Here is a 15,258-nt window from a genome sequence, read left to right as displayed (position 1 = left end):
ACCATCATCGCATCCGGGGTACAGCGCCTTTCTGTGATCCTCTAACATGCGATCCAAATTCTCCCTCTCCTTTTCAGTTTCGCAGCGTCTCCGTGCATCAGCAATGGTCCGACCAAGATCATCAACGGGATCATCACGTGCCTCTTCTTCACCTTCCCCTTCACCTTCAGCATCCTCCATGAAAGTATCACCGAAATGAGCAAGATAGCTTTCATCGATGAAATCATCCCCTTCTTCATCTTCTTCCATTATAACCCCTCTTTCTCCATGCTTGGTCCAACAATTATAGCTTGGCATGAAACCGTGCCGAAGCAGATGCATGTGAACATCTCTTGAGGAAGAGTAACCCTTCTGATTCTTACAGATAACACATGGACGGATAACAAAACCCCCCTGCTTGTTCGCATTAGCCACTACGAGGAAATCTTTCAAACCCGTAGTGAACTCGCCGGAGAGTCGGTTACCGTACATCCATTGCCGATTCATCTGCATTATTATAATATAAAATATATAATTAACCATCATGCATTTGTTAAACTAACTAGCTACAAACAATATAAATTAAACAATGAACTGCACACATGCATATTTTATCAATGACACATCAAAGGTTCATCAAGTTGCTAACCGTGATCGAGGAGTGTGGCTCCAACACTTCATGTCATGTTTGTTTCATGCTCTTGGGGCATTTCATCAAACACCTTATGTGCATAAGAGGAACCAAAAGCAAACCTACACCCACTTGTGAAGAGAATGGCTCCAAATGCCTAAGTGTTGGCTGCTGGATGGGTATATATAGGGGAGGGGCTTTAGTTGCGGTTGGCCTGGCAAACCGTGACTAAAGGTGCCCGAAGGCCTTTAGTCGCGGTTGTCCTGGCCAACCGCGACTAAAGACCCTCACGTGCGCCAGCTGGCCACCGAGCGCCCTGGGCCCAGGCCTTTGGTCGCGGTTCACCTCCAGAACCGCGACTAAAGGTCCCATTAGTCGCGGTTCCTACAGCTTCGCGACTTATGGGGCTGGACGGAAGCCTGTTTTTCCACCAGTGTCTAGCATTTTTTGCAAAGTCACCCTGCCACCGCCGTGTTTACCCTTCCTCGGCGACACCGCGAAAGCCCACTGGATCCGCCGCCACCTTCCTCCCCCGCTCCCCCTTCGTCTCACCGCTACCGGAAGAGCATGCCGACGGAACCCGTGCAGGCTCCTAGGAAGGTGTCACGGGAAAAATTACACCAGGCACTTCAGGTGAAGCCCGAGGATGACCCGCTCGGCCCAAGCGGGGATAAAGCCCAACCCATAGAACACCGGAGAACCCATAAAACACCTGGACTAGGGGTACTCACCACGTCGTCTTCGAACCAGGTGGATCGGGCCGAGGACCCCGGGGCAAAGCAGCAAATTTCAGTAGTGTGGGGCGCTGCTTGGCCCCTTTCTCTTGAAAAGGAAATCACTGGTCGGGCTCTAACCAGCTCACCTCTCTGCCATGCATTTACTAATTTTCACCTAGCGGTCTAGTAGAAAAAAAAGGTGTAGTATACGTACATGTGTGGCGTGTTTTATGTCTGTACGTACACGCCCGGCCGTTTGGCAGCATGCAGTACATACAGATACTGCCAGCCGGGACACGAAAAGGGGGAAAGTGACAACCGCGGAGTAAAATGTAGGTCGTCCGGACGCGGCAGCTTAGCTAGCGTTGGTCCTCTCAAGCCATGCATGCAGCCGCAGGGACGGACGTAGGTGGTGACCCGGCCCGTCCCGTTCCGTTCACGGGTACAAATAACCAGCGCACCCTGGCGAGGAGGAGAGAGCTGTGCTAGAAGAACATACCCCAACCCTGTGAAGAAGAAAAAGAAGAAGAAGAAGAAGAAGAAGAGCACATCGGCCGATCGCCGTCCGTCCAAGAAGAAGAAGCTAGGCATCACGCCAGGCCAGGTACCTTCAAGTCTAGAGTATTTGCTTTCTTATTAAATTTTCCTAATAATTCGCCGTCATCTGGCTTTGGTTTTCTATTAGATTTATTATCTATTATATGCTGACTAGGTATCTTGTCACATGCCACAGATAATTGTCTACCCAGCGAGCATGAGGATGAGGACCACCAGCCTCCTCCTTGCCACCGGCGTCGTTGCTGCCGTCGTCTGCGCCACTGTCAACCCCACACCTGGGTGGAAATCCTGCGAGGACGGCCCCAAGATCGACGAGCTCGCAAAGTGGGCGCTGGCGGAGATGAAGCAAGGCCTCCAGTTGAGCAGCGTGCTCCGTTGCGAGGAGCAAGGCCTAGGCGCTCAAGGAATCATCTATCGTATCCTGCTGAACGCGCTCGACCGCACCGGCGGGACGGGCCACTACACGACGGACGTGTACGATGAGGCGGCGACCAAAGTGCGCAAGCTCCTCTACTTCGGCACTGCCCCGTGATAGGTAGCGGCCGGGCTGGGAGGACTATCTAGGGTGATGTGATTAATCAAGCCAGTGTTTCCCATGTGGGTGTAGTATCAAGCATGTTTGTCTTTTGTTTCGCACCACTAATAAGATGTTGCAAGAAAAGCAGTAATGCTACACGCACGGGACCTACCTCTCCCACTCCGTTGGATCCGCCGCTACCTACCTCTCCCACTCCTCCCTCATCTCACCGCTCCCTCATCTCCCTCCGTCCTTTGAAGAGTGTACTTAGTTGGAAAGTCAAACCTTTTTATATTTGACCGTATTTATACAATAATGCCTCAACATTTATGCCATCAAATAAGTAGCATTAGATTCATGATAAAATATATTTTTCATTATATACCTATTTGGTTTCATAAACATTGATATATTTTTGCACAAACTCGGTCAAATATTGAGATAGTTTGACCCTTCACCAAAGTTGGAAGTACACTATTTAAAGGACGGAGGGAGTATAACTTTATTGATCATAACAATTATAGGTATACTGATTGGACCTAAGATCCAAGAAAATACAAAGTAACTCCTACGACTAAGAATTACATTGAAATCTCTTGTAAACACCTTCTTTGCGGTAGCATTCTCTTCTCGAAGAAGTACTCCAAAGACTTCGGTAAAGTGGTTGCAATTGAACTGGAGCAGCGATATTGTCAATGTGCCAAGATGACAACGAAGTCCCCCGCCTATGTGCCAAGATGACAGCCGAAGGCGAGGGGACCTGAATTTCTCAGATGACATGACGGCGGGGGTGGAACCCCACAGATGCGTTCCTCTTATGCACGCTAGAGAATCATTACATTCGATTTTTTTTTTGAGAAACGAGAATCATTGCGTTAGATTTGTAAGAGAGAGAGAGAGTTGGGTCACTTGGTCAGCATCGCGAAATGAGGCCCGGCCCGGCCCATGGAGTAAACGCCGCCCCGAGGAGAAGAGGTCAAGGGGTCGCGGAGCCTTTATGATTTCTCCGCGCACTCTCTGGCTCGCCTTCGCTCCCTTCCTCTCTCCCTCCCTCCCCCGCAAACGCGTGCGTCTCCTCCCTCCTTCCCTCTCCCCGGCGGCGGCGGCGGGCGAACACCGATCGATCGCGAGGTAATCTCACCACCGACCCCTCTCCATCTCCGCCCCCCCCCCCCCCCCCCCCCCCCCTCTCTCTGTACGTACGAACCTGGGTCTTCGCCGCCGACCGCGTCGAGCGAGGTTTGCCGTCGTTCTTATTTCCCATGGTTAATCTAGGGTACGGGGAGGGATTGCCGAGGATACGGCGGGATCCGTAGCACGCGCCGTGAAGGGCGCCTCCGCGCGCGTCGATCAGATCCGCCCGCGTTCTCTGCGGTTCGTGATCGGTGGGGCCGGGTTTGGCTCGTCAATGATCCCTGTCGCCTCGTCGGGGAGGATCGGAGGATTTGCTTTTGGGGAGTTTAGGCCGCGGTCTCTGGATGGGCAGTGATTTGTTACCGTGATTCATCTCCTTCGGTTCGTTGCTGACGGGATGGATGGATGGGTGGGCCGGGTCGGCATTTTTACCCGGTGGATCTGTGCTGTTTTCTGATATGAAAACGTCTTGATCTCTGCACTTGTGCATGTACCCTTCAACCTGGTCACTGATGCGTGGTAGTTGTGGTAGTCACTTGAGTATTTCCGGACGGAGGGAGTACTAGTTGTGATTGGGATGGTCAAAAGGGCACATAAACCATCTCTTGGCGGTTCATTTGTACCCTTGCACATGTCGCACAACATGTGCACGCCCCTTCCCTTCCATCACGCGCTGTCTTGTGTAGACTGGATTGATTTTGTTCTGCTATCGTCTCATGGTGGATTACGTTCTGTCTTGAGTCATGTCCATGCCTATGCGAATTGAGAGAACATCCGTCTATGTGGATCCAGAAACCAGCCGACTGTGTTAGAGGGCCTGCTCGCTTTCTGCCATGCCATGCATTTGCATTTTCATACGTACATGTGAGTAGTTCTGTATACCCTGTCCATTACATTTGACGATCTACATCCTGTTTCATCATTGTGCAGCGGCAATGGCGACCAAGTGCATCATCGGTGCGCTGGTTGGGTCCCTTGGAATTGCGTACGTCTGCGACACGATCGTTTCTGACAAGAAGATCTTCGGCGGTGAGTACTACCATGCATGCTGTTACATAACATGCCCATAGGATGCATGTGCCCCTAACCTCTTGGAAGAACGCATCTGACGCTGCATGTTCCATTCGGATCCAGGCACCGTCTGCAAGACCGCGACAGACAAGGAGTGGTTTCAGGCCACAGACGCCAAGTTCCAGGCCTGGCCCCGTGTCGCCGGTCCGCCGGTCATCATGAACCCCATCAGCCGCCAGAACTTCATCGTCAAGGACCCCTGAATGGGCGGCGGCGCGAGCTCGACCAGTGTTTTGCTCCCACCATGCAGCCAAAGTTTCTTTTCTAGGATTTTGGAGTTCCTAATAAAAGGGACTTTAAAGTCAGGGTATACTATTTTGTTTTACGAATTTCAGTTTCCGTGAGCAACTTTGGGGGGTTTTGCCGCTCACTCACTCGCCTTTCGATGAACTATGTTCCTTGGTGAAATTTCCCACCAGGCAGTAAAATAACTGCATTGTCTTTCATGTGCTGTGTTTCTTCCTGATGATGCTGCAAGTTTATGCTGTGATGTTACCTAGCCTACTGTTTTTGCCTCGTAGTGCAGTGCACTATAATTAATTTTGCTTGATTCATGTTGCCTTTGCACCCAGCTGCCTGTGCTGCTGTTATTTCACAATTGCAAGCTTTTATTGACAAGAATCATCAGCTGCTGTTTAGATTGCATATCGTTTTGTGTTATCTTGCTGAGGACGCTGGACTAAGCTGGAGTTTTGTGATATATCAGTGTCCACTGAAGCCAAACTATGGCCTAACAATAGCACAAGTCTTTGCACCTGTGGGCTTGTATGTAGAGAAGATGTTTTTCCTTTTTGGACAGAACTGTGCGAGAAATTAGTTTGTGTTTTGAACAATGTAACACAGTAGACCACGAGCCATTCACATGAAACATGATGTTCTTGATCCACTGAAATGGTTTACATGCCAATTGTAGTTCACATCAGGATCTTGACACAACAGATTTCTGTAAAATTAGGAGCATACATGCATGAAGCAGATTAAAATGATGGTAACATGAACATCAGATTTCTGAATGTGTTTGCTTCCGGATAGGAAGCACATCGAAGGGGCCACACATCACATAATTGGATTACTGTAGTCCCATGTCAACAAATTTGGCAACGTGGCACAATCAAACAATGACAAAAAAAATCTTCAAAGAAAGTGAGCAGGTCCTCCGTACGTGGCACAAGCAAACCTGGTTCATAAGCAAAATGTTGCAGGAACCGTTCAGATTGGCCAATGCAAAAAGGTGAATGTGCTCAGCTAGGCACTCTCAGAGAGACGGTCAAACCGAGAGAGTGAATGTGCTATGCTCATCCGCCCTAACCCAAGTGGTCTCAATGGTTGCATTTTGTAGAGTTTTGGGTACAATATAAACAACCCATCTCACTCGACCCAGTAACAAAATCCCATCTCAGATCCGATGCAAAATAACTATCTGCCCTGCAATGTACTACTCCCTCCGTTCACTTTTGTAAGACCATTACGACATTTAAGACACCACCCAAAACAGTTCAATTTCAGCTGTCTAAAACATCTTATAAAAGTGAAGAGAGGGAGTAGTGCCAACAACGTACAGTTGAAATGTCAACCCATTTTTGTTCCATGCAAACCCAAGCGTGGTACAGATAATTTATGAATTTTCTACTAAATAAATTTGATGTGAGGTTTCTGAGTGGTGCTCAGCTCAACCCAGCAGCCAAATCAATTTCCTTCTAACTTTGCTGTCCCTATTGCTGACGCGATAATGCTTCCAAGTCCATGTCCAAGACTTCTATCCCATCAGAATATCCGATGACAAGCCTACATACAAAAGATATTATAGGTCAAAATTTTCTCAAGGGTAAAATTTAAAATCTGAAACGGCTAAAAAACAAACACAAGACGATAGGACTGAAGGAAATGGTTCTATCCTTCACTGCATGCCCCCCACAAAAAAAAATGTAATTTAGTGAAAACAGTTTAATCTTTATGCAATTCTAAGATACCACCATTTGCAGTAGTTAATATATAACTGAACTGTGTATTGTGTGCATTATCTTTTGTTTCAAGCAAAAGTTTACCAAAAGGATGGAGTAACAAGTCGGAAACTGCCTGCCAAAAACTAACAAAAAATAACAGAGCTTAAAAGTGGCCGACTACTGATGCTTTTATCCTACACTCTAGTTTACCAAAGACCGTTTTATAACCCTACACTTGTAAAATACACTAGTATGCATATATAAGCCACGTTTCAGAGTGCCTGAAATTAAAAACTCAACTACTTTCTATAAAAACATCCACGTTCAAGTTCAATTGCTACATTTCGAAGAGAACTTCACTAGAAGGATATACAGAGTTAGATGTCGGAAAGGACCAAAAGTAATACTCCCTCTGTCTCATATTAATTGGCGCTCAGACGGATGTATCTAGCACTGGGAAGGAGGGAGTACAAGAAAATAGAGCTTGAGAAATGGGTAACTCCTAATGCTTTGATTAACCCTCAAATACTTGTTGTTTATTTAAAACTTTTAATTATTCCACATTTCTAGAATCTGGGTACTTCTGCTCAATTTTCACATGGACAGTAAGAAACTAAGAATTGAACGTCTTTCCATAAAAAATCTGTGGCTCCAAATATATATTTATAAAAATGAGCTTCGAACCATTTATAGGCCAATATTATGCGATCCACTCAGGTGTCCTTCATTCGCACATCTGAATATATAGTACTGCAGGTGCCAAACAACAAGGTATAAAAGTGACCAAAAAGATGCATTATATGTATACCTTCTTGAGCCTACAAATGCAAAATCCACAATCGGACTGTCATGTGTCCATGGAAAAGTCTTCAGAAGCCTGTAAACATACAGTCCACAGTTAGTTGTCAAATGAATTCGTCGAGCCCTATGGAGCAACCCAGCCGAAAGAATCAGATCGGCGCGTCCCAAATCTTTGGCGCCGCAGTCGTCTACTCCACCTCTGGTCCCGTTGCCCGTTGGTCACGAGTCACGACCATGGCAGCCCCCGAACCCATCCGTCCCCATTCCTGAGACCAAGCAAGGATGCAGCACTCTACAATGGTCACAACAACCTCAGAATCCACGGCGGAGTGGCACGCCGGTGTTGCGTGGTGCCATTTGTGGAGTCCCCGGCCACAGAATAGAAGTAGGACGTTGCTAAGATCCGGGATGCTTGAATTGGACGGCGGGAGCGGCGGCTCCATATGGGACGCAGCTACAGAGCTCGCCGGAGAGCTCTCCGCCGCCGGTTTGGAATGGAGAGCAAGCTATAGGTGCAAAGAATTTGGCGAAGACGTACCCACGGCCTAAATCCATCACGGCGGCTGAGGCGGCTTCACTTCACCTGGGACGGCGAAGGGGAGGGCTCCCAAGTGCACGGCAGTGCTAAGAGCAATTCCAACAGTTCCCTAGAAGTTGTTTTTTTCACCTTCCCCTAAAAGTTAGGGAAAGTTTTTTGAAAGCAACTTTTGTCAGTTCTCCTAATCTTTTTCCCCTAAAAGCATTTTTACTTTGAATTAAACAAATGTTAGTTAATTGCTAGGACCCACCGGTTAGTGGCCCCGGCGGGCTTGCGGTGGCCACCGGCGAGGCCATGGCAGCTGACATGGCCGGCGGGCATAGGCAGCACGGCCTACAGCAGGTGCGCGGCGGCCGACATGAGCGGCGGCATGGGCGAGGCAGCAGTGGCGTGCATGGGCTGCAGCAGGGGTGCGGCTGCATGCTCGGGGAGGTGGCGGCGGCATGCGCGGGTGAGGCAGTGTCAGGCGGCGGGCGGCGACAAGGGCACGGAGGCGTGCATGGGCGAGGCAGCGACATGCACAAGTGAGACGGCGGCGGGTGGCAGCGGCAAGGCTGCTGTACGTGGCGGGGTCGCAAGCGTGGCTGTTGAGGAAACTTCAGCCCGCAAAAAAGTTACGGGAAGGTCATCTTCCCGTAAACCTGAAGGAAGAAGATGCCTCCTTTACGGGATCCTCTAAAGATAAAGCCACTTTACGGAACCTGTTGGAGAGGTTTTTTTGCCCCAACTTCCCGTAAACGGCGGTTATTTTAGAGTTAGGGGAACTGTTGGAGTTGCTCTAAGAGCATTTCTAGCAGATCCTTTAAAAAGCTCGCCAACCCGTGATTTTTTGGCAGACATACATTACGTGTATAAAAACGGCCCATCCACATACCGCATAAACGGCCCGGCCCATAAACTGTACCCGATTTCTGCATATATACAAGAGCGACCCCGGTTTAGAGTTCCCATCCGGCATTTCTCATATCCGCCCCCTCCGCCGCAAATCCACTTTTCCTGCGAGAAATCCACTTACCTCCGGCAGTTGTTTACCGCAAGCGTAGCCACCCAAACCTCATCTCGTTGTCAAGTGTGGGTTGCAGGAGGGGTGACCGAGGGGGCCGCCGCCCCGCAAGCGCGCCCATGACGGCGAGGCAAAAAGCTCCTACCCCAACCCGCCGGTAGAGGAGTGGCGCAAGGTGCATGCTCGGGAATGCGGCATGCTTTCCCATAGGTCCGGCCTGCGGGCGTGGAGCAACTTCGACCGCCTTGACCGGATTTTCTTGCCCGTGCTCAAGCGACTCCGGGCGACGGAGCTCGTATGATTTGACACGAACGAGCTGTCCGCCAACGAAGACGAAGCTGCAGTGGCGCGTGTGGCGGCGTTAAAGGAGGAGTATGATCTAGCGTCGCCGTCTCCAACTCGTTGATGGAATACCACCTTCACCTCAAGAAGCCCGGTGGTGATGATGATGTGTAGATTTAGTCTTCATTATGTTTAATAAATAGTATGAACTATTCCTTTCATATAAAATCCGGCGATGTAATATGACGCGAACTGCTAGTTTAACGGTAATGATAACTCCCGAATCATTCGGGAGTTAAGCATGGCAACCCGAACGAGTTTAGATGGCAAGTTTAGTTTGCGTGAGATTAGAAAAACATGGCAATTTTCTGACAAAAAACGAAAAATGACGAAGTTGCCATCCCCTATCAACTAAAGTTGCCATCCTCTATGAACTAAAGTTGCCATGTAAAAAGGTTCGGGACGAAATGCTCAAAATCCGAACGTTCGGGAGTTATTGAATTCCTAGTTTAAAGTATCTCATATGTTCTTACCAGATCGGTGCCGTCTGTGGTACCGCCAGTTTCATTTACGGGGATCTTGTGATGCTCTAACGTACGATTAAGGTGCCTCTAATAGCAACTCCAACACGGCCACCCATTTCGTCTGCGCGCGTCCGTTTGGGTCGGTGTGGACAGAAAAGTCGGCCCAATGCACCGACTCAAACGAACGCGTGTTCGCTTTTCATCCGTCTGCTGACCCATTCCCGACTCATTTTTTAGCCTCATTTGCGACGACGCAGACACGAGGCGAACGCGCAAGGCGTCCGCCTACTCCTCTCCCTGGCCCGTCAGTCGGTGGAAGCCACTCCATCATTTTCCTTCACTTTTCCAAAACCCTCCCGCCTGTGCGCTCCCGCCGCCTGTCATGGATGACGACCTCGATGCCACTGCCGGCCTTGCCTCCCTCGCCTCATCTGGCATCACGACTGCCCCCTCCGGCAAAGGGAAGCCTCGCGCCCCCCGTAAGACCACCGCCACGCCTAAACTGAAGAAGAAGCTGACACCCGAGGAGCGGGCAAGGGAGTCAGCGAAGAAAAAGGGACGGAGGCACGCGGTGGACGCAAGGGAGGAAGCCATCGCAGCAGCCGCCATCGCCGCCGCTGCGCAGCAGGAGGCCACCAACGACCGCGTCGCAGCAGCAACGAGGGAGGCGCTGATGTACCTAGGGTTAAACCCTGGCCAGCATGGCCTCATCAACGCCGCCATAGCCGTGGCCAGCAACAACTCATCTGCATGTCCTTGGATGGTGCAGCCTGAGTCGCCCCCGTGCATCAGCGACAATGTCGATGCCCGGCTTCCACGTCTACCCGTAAGCCTCCCGACTCTCCGGGGAACACTCCCCCGAGGTGAGCATTGTGGCGCCTTCCACGCCCATACCTGCTTCCATCGACCTCAACGCCGCCCCGGTGACCGGTGGCTCGTCATCCGGAGGGGCGAGGTAACGCACGGGGCGCATGCCAGCCGATGTGCTGCCGGGCGCATGCAACCTGTTCGACGGAATGCTGGCCTCCAGCGATGACAACTACGTGCAGAATATCATCTTCGAGGGTGGTGCAGCGGCCGCTGGCAGTGCCGCCGGGGTTGGCTACGATCCCGACGAGACACACAGCCAGGACGGCCGAGGGCTGTTCACACCGTCCATCTTTGATCAAGATCAGGTCGTCCTGGACCTGGACGGTTTCCCGCTTGACCACGAGTTTCCAGAGGACTACGAATTCGAGGAAGAGGATGAATTGGACATCGAAGGGGAGCCTTCGTTCGAGGACGAGCTCGCCAACCAAGCTGCCAGGGGGAAGATGAAGCGTAAGACCAGGCGGACCAAGGCATACACGGCGGCCGAGGACAAGCTCCTTTGTGAGTGTTGGAGGGACATCGGGCAAGACCCCAAGACCGGCGCCGAACAAAAGGCATCAACCTTTTGGACTCGTGTCCATCGTGAGTTCCATGAGCGCAAGAAGTTTCCGCCGTAGCAAAGGCATAGCACGCGCGGGTGGGTGTCCATTTTGAAGTGTTGGAAGGTGATCCCACAAGAGTGCAACAAGTTTTGTGCCACTCTTGACAGCATCAAGGCATGCCCCATGAGCGGCATGGGCATGCAAGACATGGTATGCTAGCAAGCACCCCTCTTTGTGTCATTCTGTTAATGCTTGCATGTCCTTTTCCATATCCATTTGCCAATATGCTTGCATGCAATTCATTTGTAGGCATTCCAAGCTTTGGAGGCATTCAAGGTCCAACACGATGGCAAGTCCTTCAACCTCTCGTATTGTTGGAGAGTCATCAAAGACGAGGAGAAGTTCAAGACGCAATATATCGCCCTCATGTCGTGTGGGGGGAAGAAAGCCGTGGAGGAGGTTGGGGACGACGAGAAGCCACGGCCGCGGGGGAAGACCAACTCCAAGGAGGACAAGCGGGATGTGGCGTCGAATGCCTTGATCGCAACCGTGGAGGATATGATGACCAAGAAGGACTCAAGGGAGGAGAAGCGCCGGCATGACAAGGAAGAACAAATAAACGCCTTCATGGAGATCCAAAGGAGGAGGCTGGAAATGGAGGCGGAGAAGCAAGCCAATATGCTAGAGATCGAGGCCGCCAATGCCAAGACCAAGGCGAAAGAAGTGGCTCTCGCTAGCATGATGACGGGGGTGGAGATCATGAAGGTGGATCTGGACACCGTGTCACCAAGGATGAGGTCGTGGTTCGAGAAGATGCAGACCGACATGCTCAAGTTCGATGACAAGTGACCTATGACGGCAGCGCCATCCTTTTTGTATGCCGACAAGTGTGTTGGCATGACCAGGACCGCGATGGCGTGGTCGAACTCCCGCCCCTTTTTTGTGTGATGACATGTGTGCCAGCCGCTGCCAAGTGCGCAGCTGAACTGTGTGGTGTTTTTCTGAAGCTGGCATTGTATGCCGGCATGAACTTTGGGCCACCGCTCGCGTGCAGGAGTCCATCCAGCACTGCCTCGCTGACGCACAGGTCCGGGCCGCCCTTCGTGAAGAGAAGACCGAGGCGCGGTGGTCGGCGTTGATGTCGACCAGCGCCATCAAGCTCAACCTATTCCGGACCAACGTCGCCGCAAAAAAAGGAACACCGACCTGGCTTTCCTGTTGGGCGGGCCAGACATGCCCCAGAGTACCGACGAGGCGGTCAAGGCATGGTACTTGGCGCATGTTGGCCTCATCCTGAACCAGCTTCCCTCGACGACGCCGCCCACGCCCACGACGACGCCCACGCCCACGCCCATGACGATGCCGCCGAGACTGCCCGCAGCACAGAAGCCACGCCGACGCGGCCAAGCACAGAGACCCCGTCAAGCCCGCGCACGCCGACTCCGCCGATGCCGGAGGCCGACCTCGCCGCCTGATGCGCTTCCGTCCTTTTTGTTTTTTGTACGCCGAACTTTTCATCCGATCGCCGAGATCTGCTGGCCGCTTGATCGCCGGATTGTGGCGTCTATTTTGTGCATGGGAATGTGACTATGTTTGAATTTGCCGTGGCTGGGGGGCGGCGCCTGGGGCGTGGCTGGGAGCTAGGTCGCCCCCCAGGGACCGATCTAGTGCCGGCTCGCCCCCAGGCTATAGTTTTTCGACGCCCTGGGGGGCCGAACGGCTGGAAATGCTCTCAGACCCCGCGGGCGCCAATGCCGCTCCAACACACCTCACAATGGGCGCCTCCGAAGTGATGTAAATTATATATCATCTGTTGCTGTGAAGATTTTTTTGGTATGTTAATTTTACATCATCTGTTGGAGTTGAACGTTTTTAATGATGTGAACCCATTTTTTTAGTGAGGTGAATTTTACTCGAAGCATACTTTGATAATGTATTTTACATTATCTCTACTCCTAATGGAGCAGTTGGTAGGATTGCGTCCACGGTTTATTTTCGTCTGGTTATATTTCGTCTGGTTTATTTTCGTCCGGTTTATTTTCGTCTCATATCCCACCACCATATCTCCTCACATTGATTTTTTTACCCTCACAATAAAAACTTTCCTAACTTTTCCAAAGTTTCCTAACTAGACACGTTATAAACGGGCATGTACCGATAGCACGTTATCAATTAATAAAATTTTGTTTTATGACAATCAATTCCAAATCCTAATTTTCCTAATGCATCGATCTTTGCCTTTTTTAAGTAGTTATTTTGATAGGGAGGGTTTAGCCACGAAAATCATCCCTCCATCATCGGATGCATCCCTCACCCACGTCGCTGTTGCAGGATCTTCATCCGTCATCCTGAGCAATTGGGGCGGCGATGCGGGCGAGCTTCACGATAGTGGGGAGGACCAGGCCGCGGTGAAGGCAGGTCATGCGCTCCTCATGCTCCACGAACGGAACCTGCGCACGGAGGCGGTAGCGCGGGGTGGCAGCCGGCAATGAGGCGGCCGCGCTACGTGACGAGCTACGGGTCCCCCTTTGTGATGTTTTGGCATCGCTCCTTCATCGCACATCCTCAGGTTCCTCTTGCCCTTCCCTTCCTCTGTCCTCCTCTCCCATCTCTATGCTTTCACGTGCATCCAGTTTTGATTCCTCGTGTGATATATACCAAACATAGGTACGTCAATTCACTTCCTTCCCTTCCCTTCGTCCCTCGGTCCCACGCTCGTGGCGCTGAAGTGGTGGCAACAGGCGATGGCGGTGGTGTCGCTGATGGCGGCGAGGACAGCATGTGGCAGCTCCCGAAGCATGAACACGACCGCACCTCGGGCCTGCCGTCTGCCAAGATATGGGTAAGTTCTCGTGTTGCCAACCATAAACCCTCATGTCCTACAAATTCCTCAAACCCTACCATCTTGATCCCGTCCACGCTCTGATCCAAAGGACGATGCAGCTCTGGCCGATTGACAATGGAGGTTTGGGATCCTTCCTCTCAGCACCCACTCCTGGAAGAATCAGCGGTGCGCCACGCCGATTGAACCCCGTCGAGATCACTCTCCAAGATTGCTATTCTGAAGTTTATTGTAAAGAAAGTGAAGAGTGAGACAGGATCCGTTTATTTTCAACCGGTTTATTTTCAACTGGTTTATTTCCATCAAATTACCCCCACCCCCACGCCCACCCACCGAAACGCGCCCAGCGAACCGGGGAGAGATCCATTGATTTGGCTAAGGTAGGAAAGAATCTATTATTTGTTTGCTAAAGCAAATTGCATTAATGGGAGAGATCCGTTGATTTGGCTAAGGTAGGAAAGAATCTATTATTTGTTTGCTAAAGCAAATTGCATTAATGAAAGAGATCCGTTGATTTGGCTAAGATAGGCAAGAATCTATTATTTGTTTTCTAAAGGAAATTGCATTAATGAGAGAGATTTGTTGATTTGGCTAAGATAGACGGTTTTGAGTAAAGTTATCTTTACTGTAGACATATAATGACAATTAATCAAGTATCAACATCATTGCATGCTTATTGTGTGGAATGTGTGTCCCAATGTTGACAGAAGGTATAAAAAGATTGTCTTGGAATTATTATTGTCTTGGGAAGATATTGCCCTGAATTCTCATTTCTCATCAGAAATTTAGTATCCATTTTCCTTGATCTTATTTGCAACATGTACAAGTCAGTAATAATCTAAGGGGGTGCCCTACCGGAGAAGATTATGATAGTTGGACAAGAAACTTGGTACTGTCGTGTAAGGTAAAGGTAGGAGAAATAGGAGATAAAAGCATGCATGGTGGGAGAAGGAAGTCGAATGTCGCGTGGTAGCTCGGACATGGAGTGTGGAAGAAAGACAATGATGAGATGTATGTATCTACTAGATCATGACCATGAGATATCATCCCATAGAAATGACCTTTGACTCTCATGTCACATGAATTTTCTCTTTGTATATATATATATATATATATATATATATATATATATATATATATATATATATATATATATATATATATATATATATATATATATATATATATTTGTTAATCCGTGGCAACGCACGGACACTTAGCTAGTCTATTGTAGATGCTCAGCATTCATGAAAACCGGCACCACCGCATGCATGCTAGTGTTGGAGCTCTAGGAGACCCGCGGTTGG

At 50.1% G+C, this 15,258-nt stretch overlaps 2 protein-coding genes and 1 long non-coding RNA gene across 3 annotated transcripts; all 3 read left to right on the top strand.

Moving 5' to 3' along the window:
* Window positions 1-1,749: 1,749 nt before the first annotated feature.
* Window positions 1,750-2,557, top strand: LOC123083380 (uncharacterized). Its single transcript, XM_044505436.1, has 2 exons — window positions 1,750-1,930; window positions 2,060-2,557. Exon 2 carries the CDS (start codon window positions 2,081-2,083, stop codon window positions 2,414-2,416), a length of 336 nt encoding a protein of 111 aa, XP_044361371.1. The 5' UTR covers window positions 1,750-1,930; window positions 2,060-2,080; the 3' UTR covers window positions 2,417-2,557.
* Window positions 2,558-3,411: 854 nt separating this feature from the next.
* LOC123083379 (uncharacterized) lies at window positions 3,412-5,052 on the top strand. The gene is made up of 3 exons (XM_044505435.1): window positions 3,412-3,532; window positions 4,466-4,564; window positions 4,670-5,052. The coding sequence occupies exons 2-3, from the start codon at window positions 4,471-4,473 to the stop codon at window positions 4,807-4,809; spliced, it is 234 nt and encodes a 77-aa protein (XP_044361370.1). The 5' UTR covers window positions 3,412-3,532; window positions 4,466-4,470; the 3' UTR covers window positions 4,810-5,052.
* An 8,494-nt stretch (window positions 5,053-13,546) lies between these two features.
* LOC123083378 (uncharacterized) lies at window positions 13,547-14,153 on the top strand. Its single transcript, XR_006439285.1, has 3 exons — window positions 13,547-13,678; window positions 13,777-13,951; window positions 14,053-14,153. It is a non-coding gene; the product is annotated as an uncharacterized lncRNA (long non-coding RNA).
* Window positions 14,154-15,258: the final 1,105 nt, after the last annotated feature.

Source organism: Triticum aestivum, chromosome 4A, assembly GCF_018294505.1.
Source record: "Triticum aestivum cultivar Chinese Spring chromosome 4A, IWGSC CS RefSeq v2.1, whole genome shotgun sequence".
Taxonomy (NCBI): Eukaryota; Viridiplantae; Streptophyta; class Magnoliopsida; order Poales; family Poaceae; genus Triticum; species Triticum aestivum.
Note: the sequence above shows the minus strand (reverse complement) of the source record. Positions and strands in the feature narration are given on the sequence as shown.

Excerpts from the sequence above, each read along its gene's own strand:
- LOC123083380 (XM_044505436.1), top strand. The coding sequence starts at position 2,081 with ATGAGGATGAGGACCACCAGCCTCCTCCTTGCCACCGGCGTCGTTGCT.
- LOC123083379 (XM_044505435.1), top strand. The coding sequence starts at position 4,471 with ATGGCGACCAAGTGCATCATCGGTGCGCTGGTTGGGTCCCTTGGAATT. Across the intron at positions 4,565-4,669 it reads TGACAAGAAGATCTTCGGCG|GCACCGTCTGCAAGACCGCG; the intron begins GTGAGTACTACC and ends ATTCGGATCCAG.